Source organism: Littorina saxatilis, linkage group LG17 (genome assembly GCF_037325665.1).
Source record: "Littorina saxatilis isolate snail1 linkage group LG17, US_GU_Lsax_2.0, whole genome shotgun sequence".
Classification (NCBI taxonomy): domain Eukaryota; kingdom Metazoa; phylum Mollusca; class Gastropoda; order Littorinimorpha; family Littorinidae; genus Littorina; species Littorina saxatilis.
In genome coordinates this window covers 39,183,983-39,211,857 of record NC_090261.1, presented here as the reverse complement: position 1 = coordinate 39,211,857, position 27,875 = coordinate 39,183,983, and the positions used below count along the sequence as shown (strand labels likewise).

Here is a 27,875-nt window from a genome sequence, read left to right as displayed (position 1 = left end):
AATCATTTAATTGTGTTATCAAAGTGCTAAAAGTTGCTTGCATACACACACAACACGCACTGAAAAGTTCGCTTCATTTGTCATTTATTGTGAATGTTTACACCTGTACATGACATGTCATTGATCAGACATCAGTAACACTACTGACAAGAAAATGCTCCAGCAATCTCAGCTGCCAGAATACAAGACGACCGGTATGTTGCCGTGAGGCTAAAGAGGGTCTGCTGTTCATGATCCACTGCTGTAACTTAATACCCACAAATCCAATCTCTCGTCTATAAGAACCCGTCAGAATAAGTAGATAATTATCTATCACCTTTTTATTGATTCTATGACAAAGCTGTAAAAGCAGCATTCTTCATGACAACGCTTCCAAAGACACTCTTTTAAACTTCCAGACTATGTGACAGCACGTGATCGGTCCAAATGGATACGCTGTTGGGTTTTGCTTGCTTCATTTCATCATACTTCCCTCAAGACCAACATGTACACCACAAATGGGGTTTTCATACATGGATGTTCAACCCAGGTTGTTGATTTACATTGAAAGTGCTATGCTCGGATACAATCAACATCATAATTTCTTCACAATTTCGCATCAGGAAGTACTATCTTTAAAATTTGAAAACAGTTGTAATATCGCTCATTTTCCCCAATACTGTATCGTTAAACTTGCCACATGTAATTAGGCTAAGAAACTAGTCCTGTTACACAAAATTTCTCAGCCCTACTAGTACAGCTTTGTCAATGATTGCAATGTTTCACACTTTTATACTCTATACAACTAATAACACATCACAGTGCTTGGTACCAAGCAAGACAAAAAAATAATCCTACATAAAAATGTTTTTGCTGTTCTTGTTTGTCAATTCATATGCACCCAACGTGAATCAAATTCAAAAGCTTCATATTCCAAATAGAGCAATCACTCAAATATACGGTCTCTTACGCATTCACATCATAATCAGATCTGAATGGCACATAGGTTGGTACTGCAAAAGCCTCAATTATTCATATTAGACAAGTAATGAATGTCCTGTAAAGTAAACACATCGCAGCACTCAAATTTGCGCATTATGCACAAGATAGCTACATCTGAAAAACAAATTCATTTCAAGGTACGCGTATGTTTGTTACTCTGCCAAGTTAGATGACAGTATACAAATATTAGGGCATACACGGCTGATCTGAGAGAACAGTTGAACATAAGATAGAAAAAGAACAAGTTCTGTGCATCAAATTCTCCTCAACAGTCCACCAGATTTAAAACAAGAGAAACCTACCTCGACCTTTGACCTGTCTTCACAGCACACATAACGTTACCTAACTGCACTGCCCCAAGAGCTGTATTCTAAAAGAACCATTGCCACATGTTTATAACATAGAGCTTAAACAATGACCACGAGTTGATTACTGGAAATTAAACCACTCGTGGGTATTTGCAGCCGCTTGGTAATTCACGAGTGTGCGGAGAATGGAGACATTAATTTCCTTCTTGTGAGCTGGACAAATTTAGACAAGGCGTTTCTTTCACTCAAATGCCAACCACTCTTGAGATCATTTATCAAACATCGCATTGCTCGGCTTTTTGAAAGTACCTGTTGTTTTCACACATATCCATAAGAGACAGCTATTGAAACAAAGTGTTTTCCACAAACAATCTTGATGCGGTCCATACTCTTCCGGTTTATCAATCAATACCAATGGAAAGATACGGTCTCCAAAACAACATTAAAAATAACCATAATATGTTTTATAGACTCGATCATTTGTCAGAATTGTTTCGGCTGCAATCTATTACAAAGTAATATTTCTTTCTGCCTTATCATTAACATAAAGAATGAAGTAGACCATTATAAGTAGAATGCAGGAACAAGCAATTTTGTATGCGTTACTATCCAAAAAAAATGGCAATGTACATGTGTATCACACTGCTAACTCAAATGATTACATTTTTTCTTTATGACAATCAGTAAGGCCCCCCCAAAAAAATAGTCTGTTTACGGTAACCCGACCGACCCTATTTTTTTCGCGCGACCCTAGACTTTTTTTTGGCATTTGGAAAAAAAAAAATCAAATAAAAAATCTTGGTTTTTTTTGCAAAATAACGTAAAAATATGGTTTTTTGGAAAAAAAAAAAAAATCCCGACCTACCGACCCTATTTTTTTGGCCTATGTTACCGTAAACAGACCTATTTTTTGGGGGGGCCTAATAAATCATAAGACCAGGTTAACTTTCAGGCAACTATTCATTGGCTCCGACTTTCAACATTTTTGTAATAATTCAGGTCTTAAATGAAGGTCAGCAACTTAACAAGGTTAGAACAATCCCCCTGATCTCTAGAACATATCCCGCAAACAAAGCTTCCTTCTTAACAAATTTGGACACAAAACGGGCAAGAACGCTGGTTTTCACATCAAACAACTACAGGAGGGAAGCCCTCGGACAGCGAACAACAGCAAGCAAGAGTTACACAATCTCCAAAACAAGGAGCATTCGATATACAAAGAGACTACACCACAGTAACTGAGGATGTAAACCGCTTCTGCGTAACTCGCACACGCCGTTGTCTCGATTTCCGAGTGCAACACTCCCTTGGCAGTTGGATCCTGGTGTCCTTTTTTTCTGCACAGTATGGAGTAATACAGCAGTACCTGAGATGTGTGGACCCTCGCATGAGAGGACACCTCCCTTAAAAGGACACCTCTTGTCCCTTTTTATATTTGTTTGTTTATTTGTTGCTTAACGTCCAGCCGACTACGCAGAGCCATATCAGGACGAGGAAGGGGGGGATGAAGGGGGCCACTTGTCAAGCGATTCCTGTTTACAAATGCACTAACCCATTACTTGTGTCCCAGCAGGCTTTAGTAGAACTAAATTAATACCTACTGGAAGATTACCAGTTTCCAGTATGTTAAAATAGGCTTAACCTATCTACTGCTGGACTTACATCAGAACACTAACAGATTAAACTATACATGAATCGCGAGACAAGCGGCAAGAGAAGAGATTTTTGGAAAAAATACAGGTGAATGAGCAAGAAGGCAGAAAAAAGAAAAGAATTCATGAAGAAAAAGAGAGCATGACAGGAAAGAGGAACCAAAAATCTACCTAACAGCAAACTAGAAAGCTCCTGCGGTTCCAAAAACAGGAGGGGCCTTTAATTTCATAACCGCAGTGCCCCACTGCGGGATCCCTTTTTATATTATCTCTACCAAAGTATACCTGTCATGAAAGGACACCTGCAATGTAGGGACACTTGGCTGGTCCCAAGGGTGTCCTTTCATCGCAGGTACCACTGTATTGAATCACCAGTGTCAGCTACAAGAATGTCCCATACTCTTACAATAGAGGGACAGAGTAACTCATAACAAGGACAGGAAAGTGTACAGGCTACAATCAAACAGATCAGAACCATTTCTTGAATCTTGTACAGTGGAACCTAAGACCCGCCCACTCCCCGCCATACATAAGATCCCCCCCCCCTTTTAAAGATGTTGTCTTTTGAGATTTTCTGTTCCTAAGGTCTGCAACATTACCGTATTTGACGGACTACAAGCCGCGACTTTTTTTCCAAAAAAAAAGCATTGCGACTTATAAAAAGATGCGGCTAAAACGTTACCTAAACTTGAATAGCATTCACCTAATGGAAGTCGCCGCGGATTTTCATTTCGCTCGATTAGCGATTACCGGTACTTTATTAGCTCTCTACTCAAGACTCGGCGCTTTTCTCTTTCTTTCGCGAATCTTCGTTTGTCAACAAGTCGTCGTGACAAGATAGCGTACAGAGAAACACCGGATGTATCAGGATCTCGCGCGCGCAAGATTTTGTTTTTTTTGTGTCTCGAGATAGTTGGAGGAGCGAGAGCCGTCATGTTGTGTTTTCGTCTGCTCGAAATGTGCGCAAAAGTCGTAAATCATCCCAAAAAAGCTTATTCCGGGCAGGACTACATGTGTGTGTTGGTTACAAATTGTGTGTGTGTGATATTTTTCTTCAAACTTTTTCACTTTTCTTCTTTGTTTCACTTGTTTATTCTCGGAGCAGATTTCGCCAAATACCGTACTTTCGTTTGCCTGGTTGTTTTGATTGATTTACACGATCTGATTATATTTTTTTCGACGGCGGCTAATATAGTGACGCGGCCTAGACGTGGCTCGTCCCAATTTTTTTGTTAAAAGTCGGGGGTGCGGCTTATAAAACGGTGTGTCTTGTAATCCGTCAAATACGGTACATGCATTTGAAAGTTTTTAACATTTACCTGCATAACCCCATTTATTTTAAGGCCTGATTTGTTTAAGAATTTCAGAAGATTTAAAAGGGGGGGTTCCCACTGCACTTAATTTCAAGAATCTGAATCAAAACCAAAGCTCGAGTGACTGTAAACAGCTGGACTGCTGGACACAAATTGTTACACAGACTCACATTTAGACAGCTTTAATGAATTTATTACAGTCACACTTATGCTGCTGGACAAAGCAGCAACAGCTGATCACGGATACAGTCGACGGAAATGTCTTCACAGTACACACACAAAAAAGGCAAAAAGAGTTGCACTGGTTAACTGAGCAAACAATAACAATTTCCCCCTCTGCCTCATCCATCCTGGCAACATCTGAACATTCCGCTCATACTCAGAAACCGCTCGAATGTAATCGTCATGCAATGTATTTCTTTAATAAGGGCTATCTTAAGATGCCAATGCAAAAGCTTGGACCAACCAAAAAATGAAGTTCACAAAAACAAACAAACAAAAAATGAAGATAGGATAAGTAAATGGGGATGCAGCGCTACAATGATAATGGAACACCTTTGGCAAGCAGCCTAAAGATGGTTCAACATAGTAAAGATTTTAAAACACAGAGAAGGAATAAGAGCAACACCAAAATTAACTACTTTCCAGGTACATTGTATCATTGAAACCAGCTACGGACAAAGTAAACAAGAGTACACATCACAATCCTTTTACTCACAAAAACTTTGAGGGTGACATTTTTTTCTGTTTAGTTCTTTTTGTCCTTGTTTATGTGAAAAAGAGGCTACATAGGGAAAAAAATACAGCATCGTATCATTCTTCCCCTCAACCAACTAGAAATGAGCATACAGACGAATATTATTGCAAATAAATCAAAATACAGCACAAACTGAAGCAAATGGTGAAAACGAATCAATCAAGAACAAAGGGTAAAGAACAATAAATAATGAAGCGTACAAACACTGCACATCAAAGTCCAGAAATATATCAACTTCCCTACAAGAAAGTAAAACTTTTCCTAGTTCATTCCTTGTTTCCCATCGGTTGAAAATGTCAAAGAAAACACTCCGCATGGTAAGCGCACACTTCAAAGAACACAACTGCGCACAATTTTCCTGCCGGTACGCACAGGAAAGCACACAAACTCGTCAGCAGTTTGGCACAAATCTGGTAGGGGGATCATTGACACGCTTAAAGGCACACTCCTTGTGTAAACAGTTGGGCTCACCGTCTCAGATCAGGCCAGGCTTTTACATGGGATAAGACCATCCCTCCACCTGCTCACAGACCAAAAATGAACAGCGTGCATGGGGGCGGGGATGTAGCTGTCAGTAGCGCGCTGGATTTGTATCCAGTTGGCCGCTGTCAGCGTGAGTTCGTCCCCACGTTCGGCGAGAGATTTATTTCTCAGAGTCAACTTTGTGTGCAGACTCTCCTCGGTGTCCGAACACCCCCGTGTGTACACGCAAGCACAAGACCAAGTGCGCACGAAAAAGATCCTGTAATCCATGTCAGAGTTCGGTGGGTTATAGAAACACGAAAATACCCAGCATGCTTCCTCCGAAAACGGCGTATGGCTGCCTAAATGGCGGGGTAAAAAACGGTCATACACGTAAAATTCCACTCGTGCAAAAAACACGAGTGTACGTGGGAGTTTCAGCCCACGAACGCAGAAGAAGGAGAAGGAGAAGGAGGAGGAGGAGGAGGAGGAGAAGGAGAAGAGCCTGCATGCTCTCTGTGCACAGTGCGCATTTTTTTAATAACTTAATTTCGTTAAAAAAAATTCCAACTCACCACAGCAAGCAGTCAGGGTGTTGATTTTTGGTACGTGTCCAAGTAATGAAAAGATTCTTTCTTTATTTGGTGTTTAACGTCGTTTTCAACCACGAAGGTTATATCGCGACGGGGAAAGGGGGGAGATGGGATAGAGCCACTTGTCAATTGTTTCTTGTTCACAAAAGCACTAATCAAAAAATTGCTCCAGGGGCTTGCAACGTAGTACAATGTATTACCTTACTGGGAGAATGCAAGTTTCCAGTACAAAGGACTTAACATTTCTTACATACTGCTTGACTAAAATCTTTACAAAAATGGACTATGTTCTATACAAAAAACACTTAACAAGGGTAAAGGAGAAACAGAATCCGTTAGTCGCCTCTTACGACATGCTGGGGAGCATCGGGTAAATTCTTCCCCCTAACCCGCGGGGGGTATCCGAGATGGTGAGCCAAACCCTAATGTTTGCACGAAAAGGGGTGTGCCTTTAACAATTTACAACAATTGTGTGACCACCATGATCACTTATAAAACATGGTACAAAATGTAACCCCATCCTATTAAATCCATGTATATGTTGATAATTGCATCAAGTACAACTTCACTTGTTCACAAATTGTTTTTCTGACGTCCTCATTATTATAGAAATGTTCTTCTGTCTTGTATTACTTAACTCAGCACTAGGAACAGAGACTTGACCACTGTCACAAGAACGCACACAGACAAAATAAACCAGTCACTGAACCAGGTGAATAACTGAAGTCCTATCAGACATACAACTGTTTACCAAATAGTACAATGTTACCAATAATTACTAGCAATCAATTTATCAATTGTAGCTTCAATTTTATCACATTTATCGCATGTTCGCTCACTGGGAAGGATGGAAAAAAACTAAATTCTGTGTTCTACACGATCACATGCATCAAATTCAATCAGCACTTCAAGTTAAATGGCATGGCTCTGGAAACAGCTCAGAATGTCCAAAACAAGAAAACATTACAAAATGTATGACATTTCTGTGATGTTTCATTATGAGAACAACACAACAAGAAAAGCACAAGGTCTTTGAGATGACAACGATAAGGTCAGAAAAAGAATAAGATGAACAGAAAATAGTGCTAAGGCGGAGTCATACTTTTACTAAGAGACAAATAGTGCAACATGTACTTGCCCCAATGCCCTGGAATAACAGACCTCAAACCTTAACCTCGGCGGTACAAAAATGCATCCGCAAGGACTTGCACATGGTGGTAATGAATACAGATTTATTGTGTTCATTATTTACCATCGTCATTGAGATTGAGGAAGCAACACATAACTGAGTTAAGTCCTCATTTTCTGTTCATTTTGTCATGACTGTTTGTCTCTCCTCCATCTATTACAAAGATAACTAGGTCAAAGTTCTACTGAATGTTTTGTCTTGCGAATGACAAAAATGCAATAAATTAAACTTTTTTTTGTTGGTTACATTTATTCTGTACCTGACACTAGCTGATACACTTGAAAAAGAATCACAAGGTTTGGTCTAAAGCAGGTTTTAGGAAATGTTTCATTATTTCCCTAGGGATTACATCGCTTAATTTCATCCCTATTTCTCAAGTCACTGTGTGTACCCAGTAATTGGGCATGCAATAAAACGGTTTACTAAATGACTTTCCTATTATATCTTTGTTTGCAATAAAGAGTGAAAATGCAGCATGAAACATCCCACACTATACTTGACACAGGGCTACTTTGTCTCCCTTTTTCCTACTCCACCTCAACGCACAGAACCTTTGTGCACCGACTTTCTTTCTTTCTTTCTTTATTTGGTGTTTAACGTCGTTTTCAACCACGAAGGTTATATCGCGACGGGGAAAGGGGAGGAGATGGGATTGTGCACTGACAATGAGTTCAAACACAACCATCTTTGTTCAAATATCTGAGATATGAACTGTACCTGTTACACGTCTAACTCACGTTCACCCTAGCCGCATCAAACAAATACGTAAGCCAAGAAACACGGTAGTCATTTTCACGTCGCCTAAGTAAACAACAAAGTATCACCAGATGGCTTGTTGATTATAATATCAATGGGAAAAAAAGCTGTACTTAATGGGCATACACAATCAATACACTGCATAATTATATACAATCCATTCTGAAATGAACAGGGAGAACAAAATAAAAAGGTTGATTGACATCAGGCTACCCGCTCGTACACAATCCATCCTCAAGGTCACACTCAAAACATTCCTAGGAAGATGAACAAGAAATCGTCCCGCACCCAAATCCATTCACTTTAGAAAGCATTTCACATGTCTGAGGTTTTGGTTTGACAATTTTTCAATCAAAATCCATACTCCCCAATAAACTGTGCCAAAACTTTGGGCCCAAGACGCCTCCGAAATATCAAACTAAATCATGCGAAAAGGCGTATCAATCTATTGCCAGAAAGATGGCAAAATTTCAACATGAAGAGATGACCTGTAAAAAAATTTACAAAATCACTTGCACAACATTGAAAAAAAAAGGTCTCCTCAAAGCACATCTATAAAACCTGTACTGCACTGGGAAGGGGAGACAACAGCAACATATTTTCATCTTTTTTTGTCTTCTTTTTTTTTGCATTGGAAAAAATCCTCATGTCCTATTATCAGGAACATTCACACCAATCATATCCCATTAGATGTCAACAGCAACTTGTACACAGGCACACAACGGCAAACGGACCAGCAAACATGTACGCAAACAAAAAAAGGTTAATTTTTTAAGAGGCTAGAACACAGTTGGCGCTAGATGGGCTTGTAGAGCAAGGTAGTGACGTATTTCTTGCGGAATCTGTGTGTGGCACTTAACACCATGACGCCATCCTGCAACACAGAAAAAAAGGTTGCTACTATTCCAGGAAATCAGTAGCAGTCTCATTAGTACTACCACCCCCTAAAACAAGATAATGGTGGCTCCCATTGAAGAAAAGCAAAAATACCAAAAATTCTATTTACAATCAAAATGGCTAAAGCGGATGCAAAACTGACCACATTTATAGGTTTCTCATTTTACACTTCTCTGAAAAGTGAGAGCCCCAACACATTCTCCAGTGTACATGGCAGTTTTAGCGTAAGAACACAAGAAAAAGATGGCAATGTAGCATACAGTGCAAAAAAACAAAAACAGAAAAGAGGTGGATAAAGATAACAACTCATGAGTCAGTCATCAAACTTGTGAGTAGAAAAAACAGCAACAGAATCTGATACTCAAAAAACCGTCTTCAAGACCGAGAATTTTTGTTGTTACTACCATGACGTACATTATTCTTCATGATCTTACTTTAATCTTATTATCTATATAACTGTCAGCACTACAGAATCAGCCAATAGATAAGTGAAAGACAAGAATGGTAAGATCATAAATAAATAAATAAATAAATAAATACCTCACCTTTATTGAAAGTGCGTACAGGTGGTTCAACATGACATGATTAGGCTCAGGTAACAATGACGGTTCACACTGCAAGATCAAAACAAAATTTAGTCAAACTTATTCATGTACTCTTTATAAATATATAAACATAACAGATTTGGAGTACACAGAGCATTTACAAAGAACTAAACCAACAGTGGACGCAAAAATCACGATTTATTTTACACATTTGCCCAAACATAACCAATACTTTCTTGCACACATCCAATCTCTCTACAGTGGCACTTGCTTTGTTAGAACTTGTGCTCCAGGAATGTTGCCGGGATTTATTTTCGTCAGCAAATATGCCGTTATGACCACAAAAGTTTTTTCGACAATTTTCTGAAATTGTAGGCAGTCCCTAGTGTCCACCTTTCCTCCATTGTGAAAAAGTCCTGCAATCTGCTATAATGACTTTGACAGCAAAGTTATGGACAATTTTGAAATAATCCCCCACTGCCAATGCCAAACAATACGCAGTTTTTAAAAAAAAAATATGCAAAACCATGTGAGCAAATTAAAGTACAAGAAAAAAAGTGTGTACATGAAGGTATGAAGAAGACGTTAAGACAGTCCTTAATTGAGCCCTAAGTCAATGGGTTTTTTTTTACCCAAAACTAGGTGCTAAAGCTCCAAGCAGCCAGCTTTGCAAAATATACTTGGCGTAGTCGACTTGGCCCAGTTAATTTGAGGCTTTAGCTACGTTAGGACTTACATGTGCTGGCGTATCTTTGTTGAGAATGACCTGCAGCAGCTGTGGAGGTAGAAACGGGGGGCCTGGCTGTTTGCCTTCCACTTTCCGAGGCGGGACCTCCTGGCCGTAGTCATCTTCTGCAACACGCTCTTAAGGATAAGATTTTATATATCTATATCTATATACGGCTTGTGTGTGTGTGTCTGTCTGTTCACGATTCACGGCCAAAGTTCTCGATGGATCTGCTTCAAATTTGGTGGGCATATTCAGGTAGACCCCGGACACAATCGTGGAAAATTTTGAACACGTGCGTGCTCTCAGCGCTGAACCGATTTTTGTTTTTCTGTACATCCATTCCCAGTAACTCTTCCTTATCTTCTCCAGTGTTTTGCAGTTTATCTCCCTTCCTTCGTACGGTCGCCGGTGTGCACCCGGCTTTGTCCCCGGCGAAGCCGGGTATTCGGCTCTACTTCTTCCCGGCGAAGCGGGTATTCATCTAGTATATATATATATATATATATAGTCCTGTGAGGTGACCCTCATATCAATTCGAGTTGTTTTCTCTCTGGGGAAAACGAGCTGCCATACAGTACGGCACTACCCATTTTTATTTCTTCCTGCATGCTTGTATTCATGTTTCCAAGCCCTGAGACTTTAGCTGTGAACTTGGGTTCTTTATCGTGCACACCCCCGGGGGAGTCCGGACACCGAGGAGAGTCTGCACAAAGTTGACTCTAGGAAATAAATCCCTCGCCGAACGTGGGGATCGATAGCGACAACTGGTTTTGAAGCCAGCGCCTCTACCGACTGAGCTATTTTCCCACCCTATATCTATATCTATATGTATACGGCTTGGGTCTGTCTGTCTGTCTGTGTGTTCGCCATGCACGGCCAAAGTTCTCGATGGATCTGCTTCAAATTTGGTGGGCATATTCAGGTTGACCCTGGACACAATCTGGTCGATGAGAATTTTCAACACGTGCTCTCAGCGCTGCGCGCTGGACCGATTTTGGTTTTTCTGTTCATCTTCCCAGATCCATTCCCAGTAACTCTTCCTTTTCCTTATCTTCGCCAGTGTTTTGCGTTTATCTCCCTTCCTTCGTGTGGCGTCAATCCATATTCCCGTTACTATTTTTAGAAGGTCACTGTCCACAACGCTCAATCCATATTTCCGTTACTATTTTTAGAAGGTCACTGTCCACAACGCTTTCATCCCGGCGAAGCAGCGTATTACTCTCCCTTATCTTCTCCAGTGTTTTGCGCGTTTATCTCCCTTCCTTCGTGTGGCGTCAATCGCGTTCGGTGCGCCACTCACCCGGCGTACGGTGCACCACTCACCCGGCAAAGCCGGGTACCCGGCAAAGCCGGGTATTCGGCTCTACTTCTTCCCGGCGAAGCGGGTATTCATCTAGTATATAAATATATCAACTACTGAACTAGTACACTACCGGAAGAACTCTTTGGGGAAAATTGCACAGCCCTCACAACAACGAGATTATCCCATCTCTTGCTTGAAAGGATACTGTCCCTCCTAACAAGTTATTCTTTTGGCAACAACTCTTAAGAAAACGTTACAAAACAATTAAGTCCACACATTTTGCTGTGAAGTTAATTTTATAGTTTGTAGGCATTTAAAAACATGCCTTTTCTTTGGTAAGTGGGACAAAGAAAAAACTGTACACAAGAGAAAGTTCTGCACCCAACCAGATGTTGATTTTGACCCGTTATTTGAAATAATTTTTTCTGATGTCATGTTACCCTACTTATAAACAAGTACTTGAAAATGTGTAGGCATTCAGAACTTTTAAAAAAATCCAACCTCTCATGCATTAAAAAAAAAAAGTGTTAACAAGTTTTTTTAAAACATTTAAAAAAAAACTCAAGTACTCACGATTCCGTTTGGACTTGGATACAGCTCTGCTGTCGAGGGCCAGGGCTTCGAAGACTTCAAAGTCTGACTTTTTCACCATCACCTTGTTGTTCTGCGAGCCCACACCATTGGGCGCACTGGGCTGTCAACACAGCAACAGAGATCAATGCTGGTTACTTCACACAAATGTGGTTGCATCACTTTTTCATGACTAAAGAAGTGTACAATGTTTCTTAGAGAAATAATGCACAGGTATATAATATATTCACAAGAAAAAACACACATGTGCAAATTGCTTCTGTCACCTGGTAAACAAAGATTAAAAGTTAATAACAGAACCATCATCAAACATCCCTGCTATCCTAACGACACCGTGTGACTAAGTGAAACTGGAACTGAAATGTCTATTCCTCCCATAACTAAATTAGTTATCTTAACTTTGAGAACACTAACTGGATTGGGACATTTACAAATTAATGCAAACACGTTATGTTCTTATCCAACATGCATTTTAATCAAGTTGTGGCAGAGACTGCAGCTAATCATGAACAACTGTTTCCATGAAAAATAATCTTTCGCACCCTTTAATTTCAATATACATATCTGTCCGTATTGCCATCCTGAAAGTGTTTCTACGTACTATACAATGCTTTTTGTAATCTGGATTACGTAAACAGCCTAACAGTAACAGTTACAGATTGTTATCATTGGCACTGACAGGATCAGCAAGTTTCTGATTTCTGAAGTCTGGTTTTGTGAGGACTGCTCACGTATTAGCAGACTAGATGAAGAAGTAGAGCCGAATACCAGGCTGTGCCTGGGACCCGGCTCTGCCGGTTGTACGCCGGCTGGGCCGGCACACGAAGGAAAGGAGATAAACGCGCAAAACACTGGAGACCTTCTAAAAATAGTAACGTGCAGTGACCTTCTAAAAATAGTAACGTAGTAACGGGAATATGGATTGACGCCACACGGAGGAAGGGAGATAATCGCGGCTGAAAACACTGGAGAAGATAAGGAAGAGTTACTGGTAGTGGATCCCGACAACAACAACAACAAAAAAACTTAAAAATCGGTTCAGCGCGCACAGCGCTGCGCGCTGAGAGCACGTGTTGAAATATCTCATCGATGAGGTTGTGTCTGGGGTGTAGCTGAATACGGTGTCCAAATTTGAAAAAGATCCACCGAGAACTTTGGCCGTGCATCGCGAACAGACAGACAGACAGACAGACACTAGTCGTATATATATATAGAAGGTCCCAAAGCAGATCAGTTGCAGGGCCAACATAGTATACGGCAGGCACGACCCCTCAAGCCTTGTAGCATTCTCTCAGTCCACTTTCTCCTTGAGCACTGCGGGGATCAACAGATTTCTTGGGGATGCTAAATCCTGTGTAATCTTTTGGTCCATTTCGAGTCGTTGGTGTTAGAAACAATTAACTTGGATAGATCTCGCTATGAACTTTCCTGCACTCTGAGGTTGCACTCGTCAATGGGAACACAAGAAGGGCAAAGCCCATACGACTCACATGCTTTACACATTTTTCCTACCAAAATACATGTGACCTTGATCCAAGGTCAAGGTCATCCAAGGTCATGCAACACAAAGCTGTTAATTCAAGACATAGGCAGTACAATGGTGCTTATTGGCTCTTTCTACCATGAGATATGGTCACTTTTAGTGGTTCACTACCTTATTTTGGTCACATTTCATAAGGGTCAAAGTGACCTTGACCTTGATCATATGTGACCAAATGTGTCTCATGATGAAAGCATAACATGTGCCCCACATGATTTTTAAGTTTGAAACAGTTATCTTCCATAGTTCAGGGTCAAGGTCACTTCAAAATATGTATACAATCCAACTTTGAAGAGCTCCTGTGACCTTGACCTTGAAGCAAGGTAAACCAAACTGGTATCAAAAGATGGGGCTTACTTTGCCCTATATATCATATATAGGTGAGGTATTCAATCTCAAAAACTTCAGAGAAAATGGGAAAAATAGCTGTTTTTTAGGCAACATTTATGGCCCCTGCGACCTTGACCTTGAAGCAAGGTCAAGATGCTATGTATGTTTTTTGGGGCCTTGTCATCATACACCATCTTGCCAAATTTGGTACTGATAGACTGAATAGTGTCCAAGAAATATCCAACGTTAAAGTTTTCCGGACGGACGGACGTCCGGACGGACGTCCGGACGGACGGACGGACGGACGGACGACTCGGGTGAGTACATAGACTCACTTTTGCTACGCATGTGAGTCAAAAATGGCGTGGCGCATTGCGGGTCACTCAATGATTCACACAAGGTAGACCAAGCTTTCTCCTGGGGTTCTTAGACAGCCAAGATCTCTTGTAGTTTTTTGTGTGTGTATGTGTGGCTTACCTTGGCCTTCTAGAACATTTGCAAATAATCACAAGTGAGTCTACATTAAACAATCCAGTGCTTCTGCCACCCAACAAATGATATGCAAATCCGATTTAGTGTAGCTCATCCTTTGCAGGCGAGTGTCTGGGTGCCTTGTGAACAAAACAAAGCACAAATGCATGTGAAAAATCACACTATGAAATTTCTCCATCCATTCACCCAGCAATCTATCCACACAGTGGTACTTGCGGTGTAACAACCCCTTGTAAAGATGATGTCTCTCCACTTGGAGCAGACCTTCAACAAAGGATTTTGTAGAAATAACTCTGTCAGGGTTTTTAACTTTGGAAGAGCTGTGTTCCTTGAACGTGAGGTAAGATGTGAACATGAAGATAACGTCACAGTGACCTCCGATGTACACGTTTTTGAAAGAAAAAGTCACCATCTCAAACGGGCACCACTGTATTTGTTATGACATGCTTTGATGCTGTTAGTGAAAACACTTGAACAAAACAGAAAGCTCATGATTCTGAATGCCAATCATTTTCTCAAAGTTATGTTTATCTTCCAGATGTCTGACACTCAACACACTGATATAGCATACCTCCCCTGGGTTTGTGACCCACTGTCCGTCCACGTAAAACTTGTACTCATGCTCCCCTTCAGGTAAATCCACGATGGTGAAAAAATCTGCATGGCTGAAACCAGAAATCAACATCAGTCAGTAACAATGACATAAGAAATCCTGGTACTTGTGTTAATCATCACTTAATCAGGTTAATGTTGATTCATTCGGTTGGGACTTTCCCAACAAGCGGCCGTAACATTGTGTGTGTGTGTGTGTGTGTGTGTGTGTGTGTGTGTGTGTGTGTGGTGTGTGTGTGTGGTGTGTGTGTGTGTGGTGTGTGTGTGTGTGTGTGTGCGTGTGTGTGCGTGTGTGTGTGTGGGCGGGGATATAGCTCAGTTGGTAGCGCGCTGGATTTGTATTCAGTTGGCCGCTGTCAGCGTGAGTTCGATCCCAGGTTCGGCGGAAATTTACTTCACAGAGTCAACTTTGTGTGCAGACTCTCTTCGGTGTCCGAACCTCCCCCCCCCCCCCCCGTGTCCACTACATTGGGTGTGCACGTTAAAGATCCCACGATTGACAAAAGGGTCTTTCCTGGCAAAATTGCTTAGGCACAGTTAATAATTGTCTACCTATACCCGTGTGACTTGGAATAATAGGCCGTGAAAGGTAAATATGCGCCGAAATGGCTGCAATCTACTGGCCGTATAAAATTTCATCTCACACGGCATCACTGCAGAGCGCCTAGACCTGTACCCACGGAATATGCGCGATATAAGACTCATTGATTGATTGTAAGGCCTAACAAAAAAATAGGTGTGGTTACGGTAACCCGACCTACCTTATTTTTAGAGGCCGACCCTATAACTTTTTATTACATTTGTCAACAACAAAAATATGAAAACAAGTGCAGAAAACGCAATGAAAGCAAAAGTTGTTTTTTTTAAAAGGTAAGTTCAAAATTGTTCAAAAGAATATTCATAGTCTAGTCGCACACTTATTTCCCTGTCAAGTAGGTTTAATTTGTATAAATTAGAAAAAAAGTTTAAAAAAAAAAGTGATTGCCTACCTTCCTACCCTATTTTTTGGGGCTATGTTACCTTAACCACACCTATTTTTTGTTTTGGCCTAAGCAGACCTGCCAACCCTTGTGAAGCCTAAAGTGTAACAATTCAGATTTTGGGGGAATTTTCAGCACAGCAAACGGTGCAGCATGGTCTAAAATGCATTCGAACACTTGGCAGGTCTGTATAGGTTTTACTCTGTTTGTTCTGTCCACACTCAAGTCCTCTGATGTTTATAGGTCTAGCTGAAGTTTGGTGTATAACTTGGTAGAGGGGGACACACAGTCGCACTCCCAGTAAAAAAATAGGTTCCTAGCTTTAGTAGAAGAGGGAATACACCAAGAACAGTTTGTAGTATCTAATGTGTATGTGAGCTATTGGGGATCCAAACCAAGTATGATAATAGTTAATACCACTGTTTTTATGCCAATCCCCCCCCCCCCCCCCCCCCCCCCCCCCCCCGAATAGACTGCAAAGCGACCTACAGGGGATGTCCTGACCACCTACAGGCCAGTGCTTGTTAAAATTAATATGATGAGAATCAAGCAACATTTTCATGATCTCCACAACACACACACCTTTTCGCCAGGGGGATCTTTGACTTCCATCCATTGAAGCTGCCAGCGATAGCAACGTCCTTGCCGCCCCCCTCCCACTTGAAGACGGTGGGCAAAAGTCTTGGCGTGTTGGGCTGCTGAATCTGCTGGCCAGGCGTCAGTGTGTTGGCTCTGCCACGCTAAAGACAGGAAAACAACACTTCACTGTCAATTCAACAGACTGGGATTATGTGAAGACAAGCTGTCAAAAATACACAAAGGCATTACTGTGGTAAACAAACAACAGTTTACGTTCAGTGTCAGGTTGATTTACTTGACACTAGAGCTGACATTTTTGCATTGTACAACAAACAAGCAGACTATTTATGAACTGGTTCCATTTTCACTGCTTTCTAAGTGCAGTATTACTATTAATGATCAAATAACTCAAGTTTTGTGTAAGGTACACACTGCAACACATAAAGAGAACGGTTCTGACATGGTGGCAGCTGGGCAAAGACTGTCAAAGAATTACCATAAGACCTAACATGAAACAGTTCCACATCCCATGGTTCACCATGTCACTTGGTTTTTTTTCATTTTCATTATCGTCACATCTCTGGAAAATGCTGGTGGCTTCCTACCAGCAGATAGATAGAGAATACTACATGGCTTGCTGTGTCGTACCAGATTTACACTCGTTGCTTTTTCAAATAGTGAACAGCTCGCGAAAAAGCAACTCGTGTAAATCTGGTACGACACGGCAAGCCATGTAGTATTCTGTTTATCCTACATACTGTATTTACATGTATATTACTGAAAATGTCTTGCAGTCGAGGCAGCTAAAATGAAGACGCTTGTTTTGGAACCTCGATCTCTTCTAAAGCCTCGTGCAATCTATTACGTCAAGGTAAAGAAACGTCACTCATAAAGTGTGGCGTGACGTGTTAGTTCTAAAGATTCATCGAGGGTAATTAGAGAGCGCAATTGTTGTTTCTATTATGACGTTTGTCTCAGTGACTTTGGCATCATAAGCAGTGGAAAAACAGGTCCCTGCCAGACTTGCTTCACATGACCTCATTTACATGATATACACACGTGTGTGTCTCTCTCACGTATGTTGGATAATTGCGTTTAACCCAGGTGTGACTGAACGTGTTTGGGTGCACTTCTGGCACCATGACCAAGGTATTTTATGCCGTAGTGGTGTCAAGGGGGTGGGACACGTGATCTGTGGATCCCCCCATTATCAAACAAATGACAGCCTGGCAGAAGTTTCAAGTTAACACAAACCATTCTGTCTGCCCACCTGCTCGAACTGGCATTGATAAAACAAATTTAACAAGAAGGGCAAAGCCCATACGACTCACATGCTTGACCTTGACCTTTACATGACCTTGACCTTCAGGGTCAAGGTCAAATAACTAAACCTAGCAATGACATCATACACTATTAACCGCTTTACACATTTTCCCTACCAAAATACATGTGACCTTGACCCAAGGTCAAGGTCATCCAAGGTCATGCAACACAAAGCTGTTAATTCAAGACATAGGAAGTACAATGGTGCTTATTGGCTCTTTCTACCATGAGATATGGTCACTTTTAGTGGTTCACTACCTTATTTTGGTCACATTTCATAAGGGTCAAAGTGACCTTGACCTTGATCATATGTGACCAAATGTGTCTCATGATGAAAGCATAACATGTGCCCCACATAATTTTTAAGTTTGAAACAGTTATCTTCCATAGTTCAGGGTCAAGGTCACTTCAAAATATGTATACAATCCAACTTTGAAGAGCTCCTGTGACCTTGACCTTGAAGCAAGGTAAACCAAACTGGTATCAAAAGATGGGGCTTACTTTGCCCTATATATCATATATAGGTGAGGTATTCAATCTCAAAAACTTCAGAGAAAATGGGAAAAATGTGAAAAATAGCTGTTTTTTAGGCAACATTTATGGCCCCTGCGACCTTGACCTTGAAGCAAGGTCAAGATGCTATGTATGTTTTTTGGGGCCTTGTCATCATACACCATCTTGCCAAATTTGGTACTGATAGACTGAATAGTGTCCAAGAAATATCCAACGTTAAAGTTTTCCGGACGGACGGACGGACGGACGTCCGGACGGACGGACGGACGACTCGGGTGAGTACATAGACTCACTTTTGCTTCGCATGTGAGTCAAAAAGGAAACTGGATCACACGGGTTCGCGATGGCTCAGGAGTAAGATAAACCATGCAAAAATAAATTCTTTGAAAATTGCTCTCTCTTTACGGAGGGCACCTAGGATGTTCAAAAGCGGTGAGTGTGTAAATGAAAGGGTGTTTGTACTGTGTGTAAAATGTTTGTTTGTTTGTTTGCTTAACGCCCAGCCGACCACGAAGGGCCATATCAGGGCGGTGCTGCTTTGACATATATAACGTGCGCCACACACAAGATAGAAGTCGCAGCACAGGCTTCATGTCTCACCCAGTCACATTATTCTGACACCGGACCAAACAGTCCTAGCACTAACCCCATAATACCAGACGCCAGGCGGAGCAGCCACTAGATTGCCATTTTTAAAGTCGTAGGTATGACCCGGCCGGGGTTCGAACCCACGATCTCCCGATCACGGGGCGGACGCCTTACCACTAGGCCAACCGTGCCGGTCCTGTGTGTAAAAGCCTGACAGTATCTGTGATGGTTTACGGGAAGCTTACTGTGCCTTTAATCAACCAGGGAAAAAACAGATCCCTCCATGGACAGTTCTTTACCTGAAAATCTATGAACAGTCTACAAGTACAAATGAACGGCTTAGGCGAAGCCATGAGCAGTTACTGACAGTTACACTGACAGACTGCAGTAGAAAAACATGAGTTTATGATAAAAATTATCCTTATGTAAGTTCAGTTGGTTTTTCATATACATATATATATATATATATATATATATCTGTTACCAGGCTCTGGCTTTGAGTATGACTATGTACTTTCAATTTAAATCATTGATCAGATCTGACCATATATTGATAAGACTAGATCTAGATGATTACCGGCTTCGCCGGGAAGAAGTAGAGCCGAATACCCGGCTGCGCCTGGGACCCGGCTTTGCCGGGTGTACGCCGGCTTCGCCGGAGCACGAAAGAAAGATAAACGTGCAAAACACTGGATATCTTCTAAAAATAGTAATGTGCAGTGACCTTCTAAAAATAGTAACGTAGTAACGGGAATATGGATTGACGCCACACGGAGGAAGGGAGATAATCGCGGCTGAAAACACTGGAGAAGATAAGGAAGAGTTACTGGTAGTGGATCCCGACAAAAACAAACAAGAAGAGCAAACGCTCGATCGAGTCACTTTCGCAGTTCTGAATATTATATGAGGCATCAGATGGACAGGAAGAAATTGCTATTCACAACACAATGAGTCACGTTCACATAAAATTTGAGCCCGGTCACTTTTATAGTTTCCGAGAAAAGCCCAACGTTAAGTTGTGTGTTGCCGAACAGAAAAGGCTAGTTATCTCCCTTGTTTTTCTGATAACGTTCGTAAAAGGCTACAGATGTAAATACTTTGATGTAAAGAATAATCCTACAAAGTTTCAATCACATCCGATGAACTTTGTCAAAGATATAAAATGTCTAATTTTTCCTTTGACGCTGACCTGTGACCTTGAAAAAGGTCAAAGGTCAACGAAACCATCGTTAAAGTGTAGAGGTCATTGGAGGTCACGACTAAACAAAATATGAGCCCGATCGCTTTGATAGTTTCCGAGAAAAGTTTGTCAAAGATATAAAATGTCTAATTTTTCCTTTGACGCTGACCTGTGACCTTGAAAAAGGTCAAAGGTCAACGAAACCATCGTTAAAGTGTAGAGGTCATTGGAGGTCACGACTAAACAAAATATGAGCCCGATCGCTTTGATAGTTTCCGAGAAAAGTCCAACGTTAAGGTGGTGTCTACGGCCGGCCGGCCGGCCGGACAGACTAACACTGACCGATTACATAGAGTCACTTTTTCTCAAGTGACTCAAAAACAAAAAAATCGGTTCAGCGCGCGCTGAGAGCACGTGTTGAAATATCTCATCGATGAGGTTGTGTCCGGGGTGTAGCTGAATACGGTGTCCAAATTTGAAAAAGATCCACCGAGAACTTTGGCCGTGCATCGCGAACAGACAGACAGACAGACACTAGTCGTATATATATAGATACAAATGCCAACACATTATTAGACGTACAGAAATAAATCCCTGCTTTATCTTTATATGTCTTCGTTTTATAAGTCTATGCTACAACAGATTGCATGGAGACCATGAATTTGAAATAACAGTGTATGTTTACAACTTAAAAGCATAAAGCTGCTCATAGTGTTCAATGTGAAAAAATTATTTTGAGTACTGTTTAAACCAGCAAACTTCACAGTAAAATCCATCAATTCAGTAACTTTACAGTACAATCCAACTTTGTTTATTTCACAATTTTCAGCCGCCCTCACAAAACTTGAACAAGCAGACATATGCACTTTGAACCCCTGAAAGTTCAACCATGAAAAATGAAGCTCAAACAAAAACATTTGGCACTGGCAGTGGTAGGCATGACGTTCACATTAAACAAAAACCTTTTTGTTCTGTTGTGCTTTTAGCACACAGAGGCTAGGCCAACAAATCACTACACAACAACACCCAGTGTGTGTATGTGCAAAGTGCGTGTGTGTCACTGTCTGTGTGCAGAGAGCCTGGAATCAGGGATTAATCAACAAGCCCTGCCGCACCCCATGGCAAAAGGACTGTTTACACTACAAGCTCCTTGTCCTAACCTGCTGGCCCCAAACAAAAGGGGCCACAACACTTTTCCCACTCCTAGCCCTACATTCACATTGAGGTCAATGACCCCTACACCACTACAGTCTTACTACTACTGCTAGCAATCCCTCAAGATAAGATCAGCCTGTTTATGTGTTGTTCCTGAGACTTTTAACAAAACCATCTTTGTGCTGTATACATGTGTTATTACCTACATCCGTCTATGTTATCATTAATTTAATCATGCATTCATTCAATGACTAATACATATATATATGGCCAAGAATCTGTCAAGGAGTCCAAAAAGTGTTACAATTTTTAGACTTTTTTAAACCTCCTTAAATTTACATGAATAAACATCTCGGTATTCCTGTCCTTCAATTGCAGCATTTTATTTTCCAGTCAAGTGTTCGGTTTATCAAATATTTGCAGATAAAGCACAAATGACTATGTTACAATTACATTTACACCATAACATAATTTCAAGGTGCTGTCATTTTCTTAGGTTCAGCTTAAGGCAACTGTTTCACTATCCAATGGCTTGATGGCTGAATGTAGAGTTGATCTGTACTAAGGCAACACTTGAAAAAAGTTTCTCCTGTCTCAATATAAGCAAAATCATTTATCCGTTAGTTACTTTACACCAATGCCCAGAATCAAAGTTACAATTCAACATTTACCTATTTACACTGTTTTTCAAACAATGAAATTCTCTATGGAAGTGCAGAAAAGGTTCCAGTAAATTTTCATGTCATTTGTTTTGCAAACCTTAACGTCAATCATCAGGTTATTACTTAATTTGAAATAAGCACGGTCAGCGGTGTAGAAATTATTATCAAATCACCCTCTTTAAATATTTTTACACTATTTTGGTCTGCAGTTTTTTGAGTTACATTGAAATCATAACAAATCTCTTTCACGATAGAATAGTCAGGTTGGTACTCCACTACGGTACCAAATGTTAATTTTACCCATGATATGTACGTTAGTTTACACCAAACAGCAAGTACAAGGTACTGAATTTACATTTAATGGGCTATGCTCACATCAGTTAAACAGTATTTCTAACTTGTTTGTTCTAAGCTACCTGTCTCAAGTCAAAATAAAGGGTTAAATTAATGGTTGTGCCTTTTTGGTTGTGTGTACATCTTTACACAAAAGGATGGTGTAAAGTAACATACAGAAGGCTCCGAAGATCTGCAGGTCCATTTGAAGGGTAATTTATCTTTTATTTAGCTCATAAACCCTCAACAGACTGTTATGTGCTGTTTTTAGCATTATTATGTGCTGCATATGGTCTCAGTAAAAAAACAAGGTGATGTATGTTACATTTACACCAAAATGTCCCAACAGTGGTCCTTCTGAGGTAAATTTTGTCATTCAGTGTGCTTGTTTTCATGTTGAAACAAAGGTTTGGTCTTGCTGGTTGTTCTTAAGCACTGATAAGTTATCTTCTGTCTCTAATTTAAAAAAAAAATACAATCATCCTACCTAATGACTTTCCTCTGCAATGAAGTAAGTTTGACCAGACACATTTTTTTAAGATAGTTTCCCTTTTTTCATGATTATTTACACCAAATGTAACGTACTGACCAGCTAAAAAAGAACGTTCAAAATCCAAAACCTATGTTCAGATCAAACTTTCATTATCTAACATATGTTTCTCCATCCATTTTTGGACCTATTAAAAATTAGATTGAGATGATACCCTTATCAGTAACTTGGTTATTCAATGCCCAATGTACCATGCATTTCGCGTAACGCCTTGTGTGCCCAAAAAGGTGCTTTTTTTCTTGAACAAAGTCAATTTTCTCAGCATCCAGACTACTGACAGACATAAATTTGGTATGGATAGAATCTGCATGAGGAATACTTCATAACTGTATTGTTTATATTGTAGTCATTTAAAAACAGAATAAAAATAATAAAATACAAAGTAATAAAAGTATCCAGAACAGGATTTTTGCATTTGGACACCTTGACAGATTCCTGACCATATATGAGCCTGTGACAAAAGGTCGTTCGGTATACCCTTGTGCATTTGCAAAGACAATAAAATGTTTTCACAAAAGCTTTACTATTTTTGTGTTCGTTTGTTGTTCTGAATATACCCATGAGAGATACATATGACAACATGTTGATGTCTGTGAATCTGGATGTTATTAAAAAAATAAAAAAAAGTATAAATATATTCTTTGTTTTCCTCCTAAGAACGTGTTCACCTACTTTGTTGATAACAAAAAAAAATCCAAAATCATAAGCACTAATTTTTAGCAAGTAACCACACAACTGAGGTTTGAAAAATACACCTCAGTCAACATTATGGTTAAGCTGTTGTAAATTCGGATGATTTTGACCCAAAAGAATCAGTCAGTCGGTTGTGACTCGCGTATGTCCCACCGATGTGTTTCCCATTTATCTTTTTTTGTTTTCCCCTGATCGCTTCCAGGACAAGTTTAAACATGTTTTCCTTTATAAACAACAGTAATAACAATAAAACTATATATACTGCATATTGGAAAGTTTGAACATCACCGGTATTTTGAAAAAATGTGTGCCGTGGCTGATAGTTTGTCCGAACGTCACAACCAAAGATTCACCGATTTTTCCACTACACAATGCGTAGCTGGTCCGATATTAGCTTTTGCGTAAACCGGAACATGCCGGATGTAAGGAGAGCTTTCAGTTCCAAAAATGGCCACACGAACACGTGAAGGTAAGAGACTGTAGTATGTCCGTTTGATAATAACATCACGACCGACAGAATCGTCACAACCAACTACTGCTTTGACTATTGTTCACATTTAAAAATATGTCCATTGCAGGGTGGTGACAACCAACAGCGGAAATGATGTTTTTGTAACTGATATCAAGACTATTCCTGTTTAGCGACAACCAACAGCACAAATGTGTACCCATGTTCATGCTGTCATGTTATGACAATTATTTTGTGTGTTGATTGAAGGAAATAAAGGTATTTGACATATAAAAAAAACTGAGGTCAGTTTTGGTGTTCTATTTGATGCGAGTGGAAATAATCAAGATGTGTGAGTGTTGGTTGTCACAGTGAACATATTATTACATCATATAAACACAATATATTTCAACAATCTTGGATGAATTTTAACAGCGATAGTTATATACCTTTGTTTCATTAAGTTTTAACTGTTGTTTTAAACTTTGGAGATGTTTTTGCCATTATTTTTTGTGAACTAGTTTGTCTTGTGTCACAACCAACAATCTCAAATTATTCGACTAACAACTGATAAAATCATGTCAAGTGTTGCTCAAAGTATCTTTTAACACATGTTTCCAGATAGCCAAAAGACACAACTTAAAACCAGGGTCCCCACTGGTTTTTAGAAACAAAATTCCATGACTTTCCATGAGCCTCAATAACATTTTCCATGACAAGATCCACAGGTCGCCATTTCCGAACACGCAAACTTTTTGCGTCTTGTCACTGCCAGTTTTGACACTGGCTTGCTTTGCACTGAATTTGAGTCAGTTTCTACGCAGTGTCTCTGCGACAAGCAAGTCAAGCATTTGCTACACAGTCAGATTATCGGTAATGTTTGCTGGTCCTGTCATTTCACTAAACTGGACCAGCCACTGTTTGTATCCATCTGCACTTTCGTAAATTCCGTTTCGTAACCGTCACTGGACGAACTGTCATTTTTTTCACCGCGATACACAGTTCATTGCGAAGATCTTCCTCGGTAATTCGTTCCAATTCCGCATACTTTTTGTTGTCAAGAAACAACTCGAAAGAAAGTTTCAAACTCATCATCCTCCATCTTGCTTGTCGAAGCGCTAAAGTACTTTATCGATGCAAAAACAAAAGCAGAAAACTTCGACAAAACCGACTCAAATGCAGTGCAGACGAGATAACGGAAGGAAGTGAGCCCCGCTTTGGCTCAAGTGCCGTTAAAAATACCGTTATTCTCGTATGCAAATACGAACGAGAAGTTGGTCATACGAACAAGCCTTGTGCTGGCGACGCCAAGGGAGGGGAATGGCTGGGCGACGAAAATCGCCGCTGGCGTGCTAAAGGTTTTTTTTTCTTTCTTATTTTTGTTAAATTCCATGACTTTCCATGGCTTGAATTGAAATTCCATGACTTTCCAGGCCTGGAAAATTAAAAATCAAATTCCATTACTTTCCAGGTTTTCCATGACCTGTATGAACCCTGTAAAACATGCACAAACTGAACACTTTAAATCCATTTTGGAAATTGTCACTTTCAGTCCTGATTGTCAACGACCTTTTGTCACAGGCTCATATGCATCAAAGAATGAAACAAGATATCCCTCAAAAAGCTTGCTGTTTAAGAACTGCTGGCAACCTTTGCCACACTGACACTCAGTGACAGTGACAGTTTTGCCAAGTAGAAGTTGTCACTGAATACATTGCACATTACTTGTTAGCTCTGAAATATGTATGGTCTTTTGTACAAGTATGTGATTAACGCACTGTAATTGTAAACATTTATGACACTGGAAAAAAAGTTGACTTAGTTTTACCTCAGAGCCGTGAAAGACTGAAATCAAGCCCAATAAAAATAATCCTGGGTGAGTTATGCAAGTCTTTTCGTGACATGAATGAATCATCATTTTTAAAAGTGCAAGAAAAGCACACTAAATGATAAACATTACTGTTTGGCACTTTCCTTATAGATATAGATCAGACCAAGTTCTATGAGTGTAATTTTCAGCACCACGCAAGACAGACCTTGGCGGACGAATCAGGATGTTGATGAAAACATGGGTAATCTAGACAGGACTTTTTTTTTTTATACATTAGTTGAACTTGAAACAAAACAGCAACACAAGGAATTATAGCAACTAAACAACAAAATTAAAATGGTTTTTTTTCCCTGATATTACAGTGCTGTTCCAAGGTCACTGACGATATGAGAACATCTTCCTACCTCCTCCACCATCTTCTGAATATAACTGCCTTTGGACACAGAATCCATTAGTTCAGGAATCACGTGCCAAGTCTGCACTCCTGAACGGTCTTTCCTGCCTTAACTGGATCAAAGAAAACACCGGTGCAAGTATGCATCACTGCTTTGTCTTATCTTTTCGCTTCCGAACGTAAACAACACTTCTCAAATGCGGTCATCGGTGGTGACGTCCTTGACCTTGGAGAGAAAAGTGAGAGGTCACGCACATGTCTACGATCAATAGCCTGTTTGTCCGAGTTGTGTGGCTCCGCAATTGAGCTATTTTTGACCGTCATCCAGGAATTTTCTTTCACCTATTATATTGACACGCTGCCGAACTCAACTGCGTTCGTACAAAAAGCTCAATGACCAAAAGCGCCGCGAATACGGATTAGCCACTATACTAGCCTGTAGACGGAGCGTCCAAAACTCCAATGCTCCTGGCTCTACGTAAGATTACATCTACACAATTAGACAAGTAAACAACATGTATTTACACTCACTCTGTAATTAGCCGGATCCTGCATTTCGTGATCGCTGAAAAAGGAGTCTCTCGGTGAAGAATCGTATCGTCCTGTCGTCAACGTAGGGGCTGTGTCATCTCCCGACTGGTGGCGATTTTTGACTGACTGGTTGCCCATTTTCCCCCCTACGCCCCTTCACGTTCAATAGCAAAGCGTCGAGCGTAGGCTGTGCAAACACACACAAAAATGTCAGTCGAACAACCTTGAAACTGTTTCAGCCTTCGGAAGGAAAAATGAAATGCTTCGGCTTGATAAGTAGCCTACCACTCAAGGTCCTTGAAGTCGTTTTTCACAATTTTACACAGGTACTCGTATAATCCACTTTATGCTCTTGGTGTTGGCTGACTGTTAAAAAATAGATAAAACGTATATTTATGTCCACCTACAGTGTCCGGTGTACTATTTCTTTGTGTGCCCATGTGTTGATTTCACCTCTTGAGCTTCACGAGCCAGCTCGAAGGAGATGATAAACAACAAATATGGAGGATCATGTGCGTTTTAGGCGCAAAGGATTATGGTCAAACGACCCGGAAGCTGAATTATCACGTGGCGAAGGTTAGGGCAAATGAGGTTAGGCTGAAAATGCGAGTTTTTCTCAGCGGCTTCCAGCGCTTATTAGTCAACTTGAAAACAACGTCTTTACATTGTAACCAAACATGGCAAACCATTTTGAAAGAGAGGTGTAGCCTTACGCACTTACATAGAAAAGAGATATGAAAAAAAGAGAAAAGAATGTGTCTCAGCTCTCGATTAAACTGGGACTCAAACTGAACTACACCGCTAACCTTGGTTGGGAGAGGCGGTAGTGGCAGAGGGGGGTGGGAGGGGGGGGGGGAGGGGAAAGGAGGTACCTTTATTATGTTTTCTTTTTCTGTCTTCCCTTTTCTTTTGTTTGGGCTTTGACTGCTCGTTCCATTATGATGATTATGTGGCTGGGAGAAACAACAATTTGCCGCTGGAGTCACGGTCTGAGCCGCTGCTTCTCCGACCAAAACTTTGAAGTTAACTTAAACACTGAGGGGCGGATCCGGGGAGGGGGGGGG

General features: G+C 40.6%; 1 protein-coding gene across 2 annotated transcripts; it reads right to left on the bottom strand.

Annotated features, from left to right (window-relative positions):
- Positions 1 to 67: 67 nt before the first annotated feature.
- LOC138952451 (5'-AMP-activated protein kinase subunit beta-2-like) lies at positions 68 to 27,352 on the bottom strand. Of its 2 annotated transcripts, none has more exons than XM_070324125.1 (7): positions 26,812 to 27,352; positions 16,614 to 16,771; positions 15,011 to 15,104; positions 12,060 to 12,180; positions 10,190 to 10,305; positions 9,454 to 9,522; positions 68 to 8,885 (listed from the first exon to the last, which is right to left on the bottom strand). In XM_070324125.1, the coding sequence occupies exons 1-7, from the start codon at positions 26,947 to 26,949 to the stop codon at positions 8,808 to 8,810; spliced, it is 774 nt and encodes a 257-aa protein (XP_070180226.1). In that variant the 5' UTR covers positions 26,950 to 27,352; the 3' UTR covers positions 68 to 8,807. The 2 variants fall into 2 exon arrangements, with proteins under 2 accessions (XP_070180226.1, XP_070180227.1); XM_070324126.1 differs by lacking the exon at positions 26,812 to 27,352 and adding an exon at positions 26,291 to 26,501.
- Positions 27,353 to 27,875: the final 523 nt, after the last annotated feature.